Source organism: Ichthyophthirius multifiliis, assembly GCF_000220395.1.
Source record: "Ichthyophthirius multifiliis unplaced genomic scaffold scaff_1120509251103, whole genome shotgun sequence".
Taxonomy (NCBI): Eukaryota; Ciliophora; class Oligohymenophorea; order Hymenostomatida; genus Ichthyophthirius; species Ichthyophthirius multifiliis.
The window spans coordinates 1-15,818 of NW_004086201.1; the positions used below are offsets into that span (position 1 = coordinate 1).

The following is a 15,818-nucleotide window of genomic DNA, read 5'->3' on the forward strand; positions in this document are numbered from 1 at the left end:
TAAATTAAAATAAATAATAAATAAATAAAATAAAATAAAATAAATAATATATATATATATATATATATATATATATATATATATATATATATATATAAATATATATAAATTTATATGTATATTTATATGAATATTTTTTTTTTTTCGATTATAATATTATATTTTAATCTTAATTTATTTTAATTTTCATTTTTTTTTTAATATCTCATTCTTTATTAATAATTATGATTAAAAATATAATAATATTTACATAATATTAATCATAATATTCATAATTAAATTTTAAATAATTTAAATATATTATATGTTAAATTATTTTTAATATTTATAAATTTTTATTTTAAATTAAGAAATTGTATAAAAATTGATAATGTCGCCTTTTATTTTTAATTAAGTTATTTTAAATAATAGATGATTATTTATATCATTATATACCCTAATAATAAGTAAATATATCTATTTTTTATTATTAAAAAATTATTATAAATAATTAATTATATTAATAGTATCTCTATAATGGCTATTACTTATTTTCTATTATTTTATATTTAATTGATTGTTTATTTTTTTTTAAAAAAATTTATTAATAGATTAATAGTTATATTATTATTATATTTTTTAAAAAATAATATTAAAATTGTATTTTATTATGAATATTTTTAAATGTATAAAAATTAATATTATTGATAGATATATTGAATGTTTAGGCTTATTTTACAATAAGTAAGAATTTTAAATTTTATACCAATAAGATTAAGAATAAGATACTTAAGAAGAAACTAAAACTTAAGTTTTAAGTGAATAAAATTGCATTTAATAAATAATAAAAGAAAATAATGTGAAAAATTAAATAAATATAAAAAAAGAAATTGATAATTAACTTTTATTTAAATAACAATATATTCTTAATAAATAATAATATAAAAATAATAATAAAATAAACAAATAATTTGATTCTTAATAAAATTTTATTGAAGAAAATGAAATATAACAAAGCACGTAAAATTAAAATTATAAAATAATTTATATATTATATAAATTTAATAAAGAAATGATTATAATGATGAAGATGATAAATGGCTTGATATAGAAATAAAATTATGAATTTTGTAATATTAAAAATTATATTTGTATTTATTTTATAATTAAAAGAAAAATAAAATAAAATATTTTATGAGTATAATATATAAATATATAAATATATATATATATATAAATATATATATATATATATATATATATATATATTTGAATATATTAATATTTAATTAATAAGCATTAATTACTTTAATATAATTATAATTTGATATAAAAAAATTTATTATATTAAATAAAATTATTTAATAATAATTTTATTTATTATTAATAAAACTATATTCTAATATTACAATAAGTTATTTTTCGTAGAATACATAATAAAAAATATTAAAAATATTTTATATTTATATATATATATACAACGATTAAATATTCAAGTATAAAATAAATGAGTGAAAATCAAGATTTATATTCCAATTAATTTTATGAAATTAATAATTAATAACATTAAAACTAAATTGATCGAGTTGAAGAAGAAGAATAAATAAACTATTAATACAATAATTAATAAAATTTAGAAGATGAATATGAAATAGAAAAAGATGACGATTTTCCAGAATATGCAAATGAATAAAATAAAAGACTAAATGAAATAGTATAAATAAATTTATATTTATAATTATTAAAAATAAAATATTAAAAATAGATAATCAAAAAAAGAAATTTAATTAAAGACATATAAAATAAGTTTGAAGAAAAATCAGAAAGAACTAAAGTTTTAAAAGAGCATTTGAAAAATGTTTAATACGAACTTTTAAATACAAAAGCATTAGTAAAAAAAAATTATAAATATAAAAATATATAAAAATGATATAAATATATATATATATATATATATATATATATTTATATTTATAACAATCTAGATAGATACTAAAAATAAAGAAATAGAAACTGAAGATCATATTAAATAAATAACAGAAAGACAAATCGGTCGTATTTAAAGCGAAATGGTAATCCTTGAAAAGCGCACAATTGAATAATAAGAAAAATTAAACGACTTTTAAAATTAGATATTTAGAGGTAACGAGAAATTAGACCAATTTAAACTTGAGATGAACTGGAATTAAGAAGAATTAGAATAATGGGCTCTTGCTGCTCGTTAAAAAGAGGAAGATAATTTAACTTTAGAAAAATACAAAAGGGCTGACGAGGTGAAGACCAAAGAACTAAATTTGGCTATTGAAAAACTTACTTAAGGTCTAGGTTTAAAATAGTAAGAATTAGAAAATGAAATAACAGAAACATAGGCTACATAGATAGAGTTAGATAAAACTGCTGAAGAATTTAAAAAGCAACACAATGATAGACATAAGTTATTTTTACAATGGCAAGAGGTAACTGAGATTATATCAAAAAGAGACATTTAAATAAGATAAGAAGGTGAGAATTTCGCTAGAACAAAAATAGAAATAAAGTAAAATAAAGATGGTTTAGAAGAAAAAAAAAAGATCCTTAAAGAAGAAATAGACAATAATAAAAAGATTTAAATGGCTAATGAGTTTATTTAAAGACAGAATATTTAATAAATTCAAGAAAATAAGAATATCAATGAAATTTTAATCAATAAAAAAGCTGAAGTTGAAATTCTTAAAAATCAAGTTAGTGATTTTGCCTCTAATCTATAAAATAAAAAAAACAGAATTTCAGTTTTAAACCAGGAACTTTTGGCTAAAAAATAAAGACTCACAATTGCTTAAAAAAAATACTAAAATAATCAAGTTAAAATCATAAATGAATAATAAATAGCTTAAATTTATGAATAAAATAAAAATTTGGCAGAATAAAAATATAAACAATTCGAAAAAGAAAGAAATGAAATCGAAAGGGAAATTAAATCCTAAAAAGATATACTGTTTAAAAATACTTAGGATTTATTTAAATTAAGAGAATAAGAAGCTAATTCTTATGGAGAAATATAAGGAAATATTGCAGCTTGTAGAAATCTATAATCACATATATAGAAACTAAACTAGGAGTTTTAAAGATAGCAAGAGTTACTTTATAATGTTGAGTATTAAATTTAATTAATGGAAAGAAAAGTCGCAAGAGCTAAAGGAGAAAGAACTTTAGAAGAAAAAAAAGACTTGGAAAATGAAATAGAATAAGCCGAAAAAATATTCAATAAAGTTTAAAAAGATAACATAGAATTAAATGAATCATTAAAAAAATTAGATGATGAAATAAGACAAGTTAAAAAAAAAGTAACTTTATATAAAATATATATTTAAATATATAAATATATATATATATATATATATTTATATTTAAATATATATATCTATCTATATATATAATTATTATTTAATTTTTTTAATTACAGTTAGAATTAATAGTATCAGAAAATTAGAAATTTTCAAGTTTAATTGAAGAATTAATACTAGAAAATGATATGACTTACTAAGACTTAAATAAAGTGATAAGAAATAAAGAAGAAATTCTCGTTTAACACGACACAATGAAACTTGAAATAAAAAAAATACAAGAATACCTAAATGGAGCTGCTTCCAAAGTTTTTGACTTAGAAAATACAGTTTATTAAATAGAGATGAGTATGTAGGAAAGAGAAAAAGAAATTTAAGTACATAAAGATGTCCTAATGACTGAACACAAATCTTCTGAAGACGAAAGACATAAAATAGCAGTTGAATTAGCAGAAAGAAAAAATAAAGTTAAAAACTTGAAAATTAAATACGAATCTTTAGTTTAAAAAAATAAAGGGTCTAATGGATAAGTTGATAATGTTCATGAACATTCACAAGCCTATTATGTTATTAAAGCAGCTTAAGAAAGAGAAGAATTACAAAGAAAAGGAGATGAACTAAATGGTATATATATATATATATATTTTATACATATTTTTTATTTTATAAAAAAAGCCAATATTTTAAAAAGTGAAAAGGAATTAATAGCTTTAGAAAATACTTTAAGTCATTTAAAAAATAGAAATTCAAAATATAGAGATAGCTTTCTCAATAAAGTATATATATATATATATATATATATATATATATATATATATATATATATATATATATATATATATATTTAAATATATATTTTTTATATATTTAATTAAATTTATTATAGGGAATAACTATAGAAGATAAACAATATTTAGAAGGTTTAGAAGAATAATGTAGAGCTGCTTCATAAAACTTATTTAAAAAAAGAGATATATTATAAAAACTATAAAAAGAATATGAATTAGATAAAAGAAGACTATTAGAATATTATAATAAAGTAATAAAAAATTATATAAAATATATAATTTAACTTATATTTAGACATAACTTTTAAATTAAAGATAATAATAAACTCAATAAATAATTGATAAATATATGAAAGATATTGACAATTAATAATATAAAATACAAAGAGCAGAATAGGGGTACAATAGATCCATTTTAAAAATTTAATAGAAAAAAATAAATATTGATAATAAAAACAATCCTTATATAAAATAACTTAAATATGAAATAGAAGTTAATAAAACAAAAACATTATTATCTAGCTTATAGTATAATATATATAAATATATATATATATATATATATATATATATATATATATATATATATATATTTATTTAATATATTTTATTTCATTAATTAAAAGTACTTTATCATAGGACATTCCTGAAATAAGTGTACTAATTGATTAAGTTTTAAAAGAAAAAAAACTCACTTTACCCTCTAAAGCGCCTTCTTCTATAGATATTAATTCTTAATAATCTATTGGATCTGTTCATTCTTAAAATTCAAGTATCTATTTTGTTTATTTATATTTATTTATTTTATTTAATTATAGTAAAGTCTAATATTTTTAGTTAATGAAATAAATTTAATATAAAATTTTATAATGTTTTTTTTTTTTTTTATTAAAAATAATATTCATAAAATTTGTAAGAAAGTTCACAAAAAAAAAACAAAAACAAAAACATTTAAATATAAAATATATATATATATATATATAGTTATATAAAATATTTTTTTAAAAACAAATAATTGCCTTTTCACATTTAATCTAAACTTGTTTTAATAATTTCTAAAGCCTAATCGACTTACTATCTATTAATAACTAACGGTGGTGAGAATCTAATAGTAGTTTCGTGAGTTGGTTTAGCCAAAAGTCCATTATTTTTAAGTTTATAGCAAAATTTCTAAGCAGTTTATTTTTCATCTTCATGAAATTCCAAAGCACAAAATAGTCCTCTCCCCCTACTTTCTTTAATAAACGGTTTTTTGATGTTTTTTAATCCCTATAAGAATATTTTTCCCATTTCTAATGAATTTTCTACCATTTTTTCTTCTAAAATAGCTTTAACTGCCGTAATAGCGATTTTAGCACCTAAAGGATTTCCTCCATAAGTGCTTCCATGTTCTCCTGGATTAATTTAATCCATAACCTCATTATCTGTAAGAACTGCCGAAACCGGATAAAATCCGCCAGTGAGTGCCTTAGCCAATAAAACAATATCTGGTCTAATATTATCCCATTGATGTGATAATAATTTTCCAGTTCTCCCCAATCCAGTTTATATTTCATCTATAATTAACAAAACATTATATTTATCACATAATTCTCTAACTTTTTTGAAATATCCTAACAAAAAGAATAAAAATAAATATAAAAAATAAATATAAATATATATAAATATAAAAAATATATATAATATATATATATATATATATATATATATTATTATATATATTTATATATATTATTTATTATTATTTTTTTATATATTTATATATATATTTTCATTTTTACCATCTTAAGGTAATATAACTCCTCTTTCTCCTTATATGTGTTCAACAAAAAAAGCAGCAATGTTCTTATCTTCAATAAATTTCTGTTCTAATTGCTCAGTATTATTAAAATCTATTAATTCAAAACCTAAACCTCCAAAAGGTCCAAATTATCTGTATCTTGAAGGATCGTCTGATGATCCGCAGGCTGCAATTGACCTTCCCCAGAAATTTCCGTTTGCAAAAATCACTTTTGCTTTATTTTCGGGGACTCCTTTTATCGTATATGCCCATCTTCTAGCAAATTTTATAGCAGATTCACCGGCTTCGCAACCCGAATTCATCAAAAGTACTTTCTCATATCCAAAAGTATTTGATAGAAATTCTTGGCATTCTCCCAAATTCGAATTGTAATAAGCTCTGGAGGTCAATGTCACTTTCTAGGCCTATTCAATGAAAGTTTTTAATATTTTGGGGTGACAATGGCCTTAATTTACTGCTGAATAAGCAGCTAAAAAGTCCATATATTATTTTCCTTCACAGTCATAGACATGTATACCTTAGCCGCGATCAATTACTACAGGAATGGGACTGTAATTATTACAACCGTATTATTTTTCAAGTTATATAAAATGTTAGGATAAAGAAAATTGTTTTTTTATAATTTTTGTAAGCATTTTAAAAGAGAATGTTTATCAGATTTTAATGATGAATTAAATTTATTATTATAATTTATTTATTTAACTTATTTTTTATGATTAATTCTTATAGGGAAAATAATTATTATAAGAGAATTTTCTAGATAGTATTAAATTTTTATTTATATTTAAAATTTAATTTAAATAAATGTATATAATTAAATTGAAATATGTTTTATTGTAAAATTTATTTATAAATATAATATATATATAAAAATAAAAAAAAGAGTTTTCAGTTAAAAAAAAGTGAATAAATAAAATAAAATATATATATAAAATATATTTATATATATATATATATATATATTATATATATTTATAGATATATTTATTTATATTATTTATTTTCTTTTTCCTTATATTAATTTATCATTATATCTAATACACTCTAAAAAAATTATATATAATTTATTTTATATTTAAAAATTTTAAAAACCTTAAAGCTTTCCCATCAATCAAATAAATGTGAGTGTTTATTGCATTTGCGAAATTAAAATAATTTTTTTTTTTAATTTTATCATATGTTAAAAAACATTTTAGTATGTTTAAAATGATAAAAAATTGATAATCTTTTATTTTTAAATTTAAACTTAATATTTATTTATCACTATCTATGTATTTATTAATAAATTATAATATATGAAATATATATTTAACTTTTTGATTTTTAAAATCTATATCTCTATATTTTTATTTTCAAATGGATTATATTATATATATTAAAGTACTAAAACTTTAAATAATGGCATTATAATCACATATTATATATTTTTATATAAATATAATTATATTTTTATAATATTATTTTTCTTTTGCTTAAAAATCTTACATAATTAATAAATTATTTCCTATATTTTCATAAATATTAAAGTAATTTTACTTTTTTATTCTATTATTATTATTTATCATTAAATATATATTTCATCTCAATATTAATTTTTATTATTATATTTTTTTTTATTAAACACTATCCTCCCGTCCTCTTCTTTATAATTAATTTCGAATTTAACTAATAATTTTTAAAAAGAATTATTACTTGAAGATACAAATCTTTATATTATAAGTATATAATTAGTTTATCTAATATATATTTACATATTTATTTATAAAACAAAAAAAGAAAATACTCCGGAAATAAAAATTATTTAAATATATAGTTTTTTGTTGAAGTTTTTTATTATATTTTTTTAATAATAAGATATAAATATACTCCTTCTTAATATTTAAATAGCCAAGTAACTTTAAAAAATATTAAATATTAGTATATTATTTTTAATATTATATTTTAAAAATAATTTATTTGATTAATATTTTTATTTATAATAATGAAAAGAATTTAAATTTTAATATTTTTTCCTTTATTTTAAACAAAAAAAAATAAAAAAAAATAAAAATAAAAAAAATATATTTTAAAACTAATTTATAATCAAATAATTAATTTTTTTCTACTATATTGTAAAAAAATATAAACTAAAACAATTAATTTTTATGATATATATATAAATTTTTAAAAAAATGTAAACACATTTTTATATTATTATATAATAAAAAAAGAAAAATATAAAAAAAATTATATATTTATTAAGCATAAATATATATATATATATATTTATATAAATATTTATATATATATTTATATATATTTAAATCTACTATTAAAAAAAAAAAACAATAAAATTTTAATAAATAAAATAAAAATAAACTTTATATATATATATATTAATAAACATATATATATATGTTTACCACTTAACTCATAAACTAAACATTTACTAATAGTTTTCAACAATTAAACACTAATAATATTACACCTATAATAATAAATACACCAATAAATTCCTCTCCAATAAGAATTAGAAAAAAATCGAATTTATTTTCCTAACCAAATTATGTTATACATAAAGTTAAAAATTTATCAAGTACACCCGTACATATTAAATCTGCTTTTAAGTAAACTCATAATAAATAACTTCTAGAAAAGTTAAATATTCATTAATATTTTGAAAATAATAATTAAAAATCAATATTTAGTAATTTAATTAAAAATCAATAAACAAATACAATTATACGAGGCCCTAGTTATTCACTCTCTATACCTTAAAATAGTGCTCAAATAAGCAATATATTCGAAAACAGGCCACCAAGTACTCGAAAACAAAGTTATTATAATGCAAAATTAGTCCAATTAGATGGAATAGGACCCAAATATGATGAAAAAGGGTGCATAATACCCCATTCAATAGTCGGAAAGGTAAAATGGTACTTAGATTAAGCATAAAATGGTAATAGAAATTTAAATGAGAGTTATTTTGTTAAAAGCATTCAACGAATAAGTCGAGAAACTCGAAATTCTATATATAAGAGACCTATAATAAATGAAAATAAGGAAAAATATATATAAAAATTAACTAAAAAATAACTGTTAAATGAAATAGAGAATTTTTTAGAAAAAAAATAAGAAAATGATAAAAATAAGCAAGAAAATGCTCTTTTATAATTTGAAAAATACTAAAACTTATGGAATAAAATCGGATAAAAATTAGAATAAAAAAGAGTAAAAATAAAATAGGAAAAAAATGAATAAAATTAGTCAATTTCTATATTAAATGAAAACGAATATAATAATAATTAGTTTTAAAGTCTTTTTTATAAAAGTGGCATTAAATATAGATAAAAAATAGAAAAAGAATAAATGAAAGAAAGAATTAAATAATAATAATAATAACTATTAGAATCTTTTTGTTGGGAAGAACAATTAAGAGTAAATAATAGCTTATAAAAATTTGAATAATTATATAAAAAAAAAAATTCTTATGAGAGAAATAGATGTAATAGTAAAATGGATTACTCAAAAGAATTATATAAAAAATTCCAATAAAAAAATTAACCAGAAAAAATACTTTAAAATTATTTAAAAGTAATATTTTAAATATATAAATATTTATATATATATATATATATATATATATATATATAATTTAATTAAAATAAAGGTATAAGGATAAAATAAACTAATAAAGGAAAAAAAAGCACTTTTAAATGACGGGTAGCACATATATGAATAATATGAAAGGATAAATTTAGATTAGAAATATGAATATGATTAATAAAATTTAATTATATAAAAATAAAATTAATTAAAATAATAATAATAACAATTAGAAAACAATAGTATTAAAAACTATAATTTAAATAAATTACATATATAGATACAAAATTCAGATGTAAATAAAAATTTCTCATTTTAATAAAATAAAAATAATTAAAATAAAAAAAACTGTAAAATAAATATTAAGTAATTATAATTAATTAAAAATTGAGATTATTATATTGTAATATATAAATGTTGTATATATAATATATATAAATATAAATATAAATTATAAAAATAAAATAAAAATAAAATAAAATATATATATCTAAATATATATATATATATATTTAAATTTTTTCATTTATAATTTTATATTTCTTTTATATCATTTATTATCGTATTATATAATTTATTTATTTTTAATATTTAAATTAATAAATAAAATTTTTATTTTGTATGGTTTATTTTTTAACTTTTAAAAACTTAATATTTTCTTTTTTTAAAAAAAATTTCTAAGATATATATCAATATGATTTAAAAAAATTAATGTTTTAAAAATATATAAAATGAATTTAGCATGAATATAAATACATATTATATTATTAATATATATTTTTTATTATAATAAAATAGATTTTTAATAAATTATTTATATCATATTATAATAAATAGATTTTTTTTATTTATAATTTGAATAAAAACTAAAAATTTTTAATTAAATTTTTTATTTTATTTTACACATATTTATATATTATTAGATTATTATTGTATTTTGATAATTTATAATAGATTAACTTAATAAAATAATATAATAATAATAAATTATATTGGTACACATATTTAAGTAATAATATTAAAATATCATTCTATCAATACAAATAAAAAAACCAAATATTTTATATATATAATTTATAATTCCTTTTTTGTTTATTATTATATCATTTTATCAAAAAATAAAAAAAATATATTATTTCATATATCAAATAGATTAATAAATATATATAAATATTCAGAGTTATTTTTTTAAAAAAATAATAAAAATATTCAAAAAAAAAAAATTAGAAAAATTATATAAAATGACTGATATAAACCTTAGAGCAGCTCCTATATTAAACGAAGATAAAGCAAAATACTTTAAATATATTTTCACGCGAACATTATTAGGCGGTTATAATATATCTAATGACGATTTAAATATATAAATATCATACACACAGCATATAATACAATTAATAATATATACAGTATTTCCACTTATTGTATTTTTATGTGGATAATTAATATAAGAATAAACACTATCATATATGATTCCAATTATTATAAATGGAAGTTTAAATTTAATTTTATAAATAATGCCTTATATATTAAAACAAAAGGAGTTTTTTATAAAAAAAAAATCTATTTAAAATTTCTTATATAGCATTTTTATGATGCCAGCATTAAGTTTTCTAGGAAGTTAATTTATATATAGAGAAGAATCTTTAATTGTAAAAATAATAACTTTTTTTACATATCTGGTGTCTTTTTTTACAATAATTACTGACAATACACCTGAAGTAAGTTCTTTAACTAATAATAATACTGATTTCGGTTATTATTCGAATAATAATATGAGAAGTTAACATTTATTTATCATTCTTTTAATATCTTATTTTGTAGAATTTCCATATATTATTTTTTAAATTTTAATTCCTTTATTAATTTTTATATGGACTTTTGGACTTTTAGGAAATCCTTTTATTTTCTTAATTTATTGTCTAGAAAAAATAAATTTTATACTTTTAGGAAATTGCGAGACTTCAAGTAATGATTATAGGCTCATTATATAGACTATAATTTAAGTTTTTTCTATATGTATTATATCTTTAATATAAGAAAATAATGTAAAAATAGTATATATATATATATTTATATATATATATATATATATATTTATATTTTTAGATTTCTTACTTCAAATTAAATATAGTTTTATGTAGTGTTTTTGCTTATTTATTAAGTTTTAATTATTTAGGGGATTTATTTTTTTAGAAAAATGATAAAAAAAAAATATATTATTTAATTCTAAATCTTATATAATTTTATTTATAAATACAAATTTAATTCTATTGACTTTATCTATTATAATTCCTTTATTTATATCCAAAGATTTTGAAAAAAACCTATATATAATATCTTTAGTATTATTTATATCCTATTTTACCCTAAATGAATTCTAAAAAGGCTATTTTTTCTAAAGAATATTAAATGTTAGACCTTATGTAAATAAAATGTGTCTTTTGTTAAATTAATCTGTATATATAGCCTGTATTTGTTGTACAATATTATAATATAAAGACTAGTATAAATATGAAAAATACTCATATGTTTTACTCGAGAGTTTACTATTTTTTAGGCTTTTCAAATAGATATTTACTTCTCCTTTTTTTTCTGGGTTAATAATAAGTATTACTTATATTTTAAAATAAATTGGAGTTTTTTAAGATTTTTCTGATATTATTTTTTACAGTCCTTTGATATAATTAATATGTATTTTTTCACTAAATTTTTGTTCCAGAATATTAATTTGGGTTTATTCTTTATTAAAAATGAATTCTTCGAAAAAACAGAGAATATAAAGACTTTAATTATTTAATTTTTTATAAATGACTCTTTTTTTTCCTTTAAACATGATTTCTTTGGCACTTTCTAGTATGCTAGATGTACCTTTTTTGCCTGTATTTGGTCTGCCCGTTTATTTTTGTGGATTCCCTCGCCCGAAAAGATTTTGGGAAAGAATAAGCAGTTCCAACAGGTAAACCAACGAAGCTTTTATATATGAGAAATTTTCGAAAAACCTATAAAAAATTCTCGGGAATTTCCTATTGAAAAAAAGCTTCTTAAAAGTAGGTGATTTTTACCTCCTTAGATTTGAAAAATATATAGGAATAATATAAATACTAGAATGTGGAAATAACTATACTATAGTCTAATTTAAAGGACTAGAATCTTAAGAAATGACAAGTTGTCATTCTATAGAGTGTAACTAAATTGATAGAATAATAGAAGAGACTTTTATATAAAAAAAGTGTTTTTTTAAGGATTTTTTAGGGGCGGCTTTACCTTTTGGATAATAGAATATTAATATGTATGATGAAAATTAACTGCAGTTTACAGGAATAATAACCGATGAGGATTTTATTAAAGGTTTTTCGGAAATTTTAGTTAAAGTTTTGGTTTATTTTATACATGTTTTTTTCGAAGAAAATGAGTTTTTTTAATTGGATGAATTTTTAAATGAATTTTAAGAAATTTTATTAAAAAAAGATTTTCCAAAGGAAGGATTTTTGCCTATAGAATTTTGCGAAAAAATAGGATTTTTTAATGTTTTTTAAGAGGGTAAAAAAGAGGAAAAATACAAACAAAATTATAAAAAATTTAAAAGCTTTTTAAATGAGGAAGGTGCATATGAAAAAAAACCGGAAAAAAAATAAAAAATTAACTACCAAAATTTAATATGTAAGAAGATATAGAAGATTTCTTTGGAAATAAATAAAATAAAGAAACAAATATATAATAATAATAAATAAACTAAAATAATAATTAACCAATATAAAATAATTTTGATGATATATTAAATGATTTTTCGAATAAATCTTAATAATAAAAAATACCTTAAAAAAATCCAAAAAATAATACCTTTAAAATTCCTAAAGAAAACAACCCTTTTTTTAAAAAACCTCCTTTAGAAACATAAAAAATAATACCTTAAGAGCCTAAATAAACCGAAACTAAAAATCAGGAAATACCTTTAAATTTTATCCATATATAAACTTAAAATAAACAACTACCAAAATAAAACGAAGAAATAGAAGACTTTATTGATAATATAATAATATAAGACATTAAAAATTAAAGTTAAACCCCAAATCAACCTTCGAACCTATTAAATAAAAATAATAGACAATTAAATATATTAAATATAGAAAAAAAATCCTTAAAAACCTAAAATCCAGAAAAAAATACAAAAAAAATCGATTAAGAAATGAATAATTTCCTCGAAGACATCGAAAATGAGCTAAATCAAATAAAGCCTTAAAAAATTCGTCCTCAAGCCGAATCTCCTCCAACAAAAAGCAAAGAAAATATTCAAAAAGTACTAAAAATTCTCTATTTTTTAATCCTCAATGACACATCTTTTAACCCTAAAAAACTCGATTAAGCACATATATACAAAATATTTACTAAAAGTGACTTTTTATTACAAAAATACCCTTTTTTTTAGAAAAAAAAGAAGCTATTTTACATCATATAAACTTCTTTGAGGTTTTCCCTGAAAATTTCATATGATTCGTATGCCTATTTAGGTTCAAATTTAGGTATTCCAAACGATGAAATTATAAATAATATTAAAGAAAACGATGAAAAAGCTTATATAGGGATTCCATAAGAAAAATAATGGAAAAAATCAATAGAAAATGATGTAGAAGTTTTATGGACTTTAAATTTTAATACTGAAAACTAGTAAATATCAATTTCTAGAAGTTCTTTTAAAAGCGTTTAGTGTAATTTTTTTTAATTCAAAAGTGATATAGTATAGTCTATTTGGGCTAATTTAGCTTTCGAGCTTTATTACGCAACTAATGATGATGATGAAAGGTACTCTATTTAAACTCATGAATAGTTTTTTAGGAATATTTGTATTTAATAGGCGGAAGAACCTTTAGGTTATGCACCATTTTATTCAGGATGTTAAAGTATTTATTATTGATATATTTTATAATATTTATATAAATGTTTTATTAATATATAATTTATATTTTATATTTATTAATTATTAAATATTTATATAGATATATATATAAATTTATGTTTAAGTATATATTGTATTATATATATTTATATATATATATATTTATATATTATATATAAATATATATATATTTTTTGTATTCATATTTTTATCTTAATATTATTTTCTTTTATTTAATATATGTATTATATACAATTTTTTACGTTAAAAATATATTATTATTTAAATTAATTTAAAATTAATAAATTTAAAAACACACCCAATAAAGTAATTATTCAAAAAAAATAAAAATGCGAAACTAATTTAATTTCCAATAATATTTATAATAATAAAAACAAACGTTTTCAAGTGTATAACCTTAACCCAAATAATTTAAGAAAATAAGAGGAATATGCAAAAATATAATAAAAAATGATAACTCAATTAATAATACATTTAATTAAGATAATTAAACTACAGATTCTAGTTTTTCATAATTAAACTATAAAAAATGTGATACTTATTTTAAATTTGATGAAAAAAAAAGCTAGTTTTAAAATTTTTTAATGTAAAATGATTAAAATACACCAAAATTTAAATTAAGTGATGTATAAAATCAAGATAATTTAACATTTAATCAACTATTAAAGAATCAATAATATTAAAATGTTTTAAATTATATAAAAAGTATTCATAAATACAAGAAAGAAAAAGAAAATAATTTTGAATATAAAAAAAATGAATAAGAAAATAAAAATTAAATAAATTATTTTAAAAATTAAATATAAAATAAGGATAATTAAAAAAATCAGAATAAAATTTTAAAATAAGAAAATAAAAATAATTTAAATTAATTTTAATAAAAAGAAATCAAAGAAAATATTGTTATTATAGAATCTAAAAAAAATACATAAAATTAAACAAATAAAAAAACAATTCTAAAAAAATAATCAAATTTAACATCACCTAATCAATCGTTATATGTATATATTATTAATTTAAATATATATATAAATATATATATATTTATATATATTATACATATTTTTTTTTAAAGAAATCTTAAAAAAGAATTAAATTTAAAGATTATAATGATGTATTTAATATAGACCAAAAATAAAGATCACAAAGTTAAATTGTTTTTTAAAAAAATACTAGAGTTGTATATATTAAAAACTCTAATTTTTATTAGAATCATATAAATGCTTTAAACACTATAAAAAATAATTAATAATTCAGTAAATTTTTATTATTTTTTTATATTCAATATTTAATTTTTTTTTTTATTTATATAAGGTTTTTATGAATTTCAAAAATAAAGATAAAGCAGAAAATGAAATTTAAAAATTATTTAAATTATAAATATTAAATTAAATTATAAATATTTAATTTTTTTTTTTTTAAAC

The 15,818-nt window shown here is 16.8% G+C and overlaps 3 protein-coding genes across 3 annotated transcripts, besides 30 other annotated features; 2 read left to right on the forward strand and 1 right to left on the reverse strand. All coding sequences in view use genetic code 6, as the record gives it.

Annotated features, from left to right (window-relative positions):
* Nucleotides 1-46: 46 nt before the first annotated feature.
* Nucleotides 47-128: a microsatellite.
* A 1,050-nt stretch (nt 129-1,178) lies between these two features.
* Nucleotides 1,179-1,248: a microsatellite.
* Nucleotides 1,183-1,258: a microsatellite.
* Nucleotides 1,259-1,486: 228 nt separating this feature from the next.
* On the forward strand, nt 1,487-4,934 carry IMG5_141810 (hypothetical protein; the record flags this gene model as incomplete). The annotated part of the gene is made up of 9 exons (XM_004031299.1): nt 1,487-1,693; nt 1,745-1,870; nt 1,965-3,302; nt 3,422-3,926; nt 3,978-4,078; nt 4,189-4,341; nt 4,386-4,618; nt 4,717-4,862; nt 4,909-4,934. 9 exons carry the CDS (start codon nt 1,487-1,489, stop codon nt 4,932-4,934), a joined length of 2,835 nt encoding a protein of 944 aa, XP_004031347.1.
* Nucleotides 1,888-1,943: a microsatellite.
* Nucleotides 1,909-1,955: a microsatellite.
* Nucleotides 3,310-3,376: a microsatellite.
* Nucleotides 3,318-3,394: a microsatellite.
* Nucleotides 4,080-4,158: a microsatellite.
* Nucleotides 4,092-4,187: a microsatellite.
* Nucleotides 4,615-4,696: a microsatellite.
* Nucleotides 4,935-5,113: 179 nt separating the features above from the next.
* IMG5_141820 (ornithine aminotransferase, putative) lies at nt 5,114-6,526 on the reverse strand (the record flags this gene model as incomplete). Its single annotated transcript, XM_004031300.1, has 2 exons — nt 5,114-5,703; nt 5,872-6,526. The coding sequence occupies 2 exons, from the start codon at nt 6,524-6,526 to the stop codon at nt 5,114-5,116; spliced, it is 1,245 nt and encodes a 414-aa protein (XP_004031348.1).
* Nucleotides 5,710-5,768: a microsatellite.
* Nucleotides 5,739-5,859: a microsatellite.
* Nucleotides 6,527-6,799: 273 nt separating the features above from the next.
* Nucleotides 6,800-6,845: a microsatellite.
* Nucleotides 6,812-6,885: a microsatellite.
* Nucleotides 6,886-7,911: 1,026 nt separating this feature from the next.
* Nucleotides 7,912-7,952: a microsatellite.
* Nucleotides 7,917-7,950: a microsatellite.
* A 186-nt stretch (nt 7,953-8,138) lies between the features above and the next one.
* Nucleotides 8,139-8,190: a microsatellite.
* A 154-nt stretch (nt 8,191-8,344) lies between these two features.
* Nucleotides 8,345-8,382: a microsatellite.
* A 1,094-nt stretch (nt 8,383-9,476) lies between these two features.
* Nucleotides 9,477-9,523: a microsatellite.
* A 129-nt stretch (nt 9,524-9,652) lies between these two features.
* Nucleotides 9,653-9,699: a microsatellite.
* A 96-nt stretch (nt 9,700-9,795) lies between these two features.
* Nucleotides 9,796-9,836: a microsatellite.
* Nucleotides 9,837-9,908: 72 nt separating this feature from the next.
* Nucleotides 9,909-9,987: a microsatellite.
* Nucleotides 9,988-11,284: 1,297 nt separating this feature from the next.
* Nucleotides 11,285-11,327: a microsatellite.
* Nucleotides 11,328-11,534: 207 nt separating this feature from the next.
* Nucleotides 11,535-11,579: a microsatellite.
* Nucleotides 11,535-11,584: a microsatellite.
* Nucleotides 11,585-11,911: 327 nt separating this feature from the next.
* On the forward strand, nt 11,912-14,391 carry IMG5_141830 (hypothetical protein; the record flags this gene model as incomplete). Its single annotated transcript, XM_004031301.1, has 2 exons — nt 11,912-13,082; nt 13,637-14,391. 2 exons carry the CDS (start codon nt 11,912-11,914, stop codon nt 14,389-14,391), a joined length of 1,926 nt encoding a protein of 641 aa, XP_004031349.1.
* Nucleotides 13,168-13,223: a microsatellite.
* Nucleotides 14,384-14,488: a microsatellite.
* Nucleotides 14,462-14,564: a microsatellite.
* An 850-nt stretch (nt 14,565-15,414) lies between these two features.
* Nucleotides 15,415-15,457: a microsatellite.
* Nucleotides 15,458-15,763: 306 nt separating this feature from the next.
* Nucleotides 15,764-15,803: a microsatellite.
* The last annotated feature ends 15 nt before the right edge of the window (nt 15,804-15,818 follow it).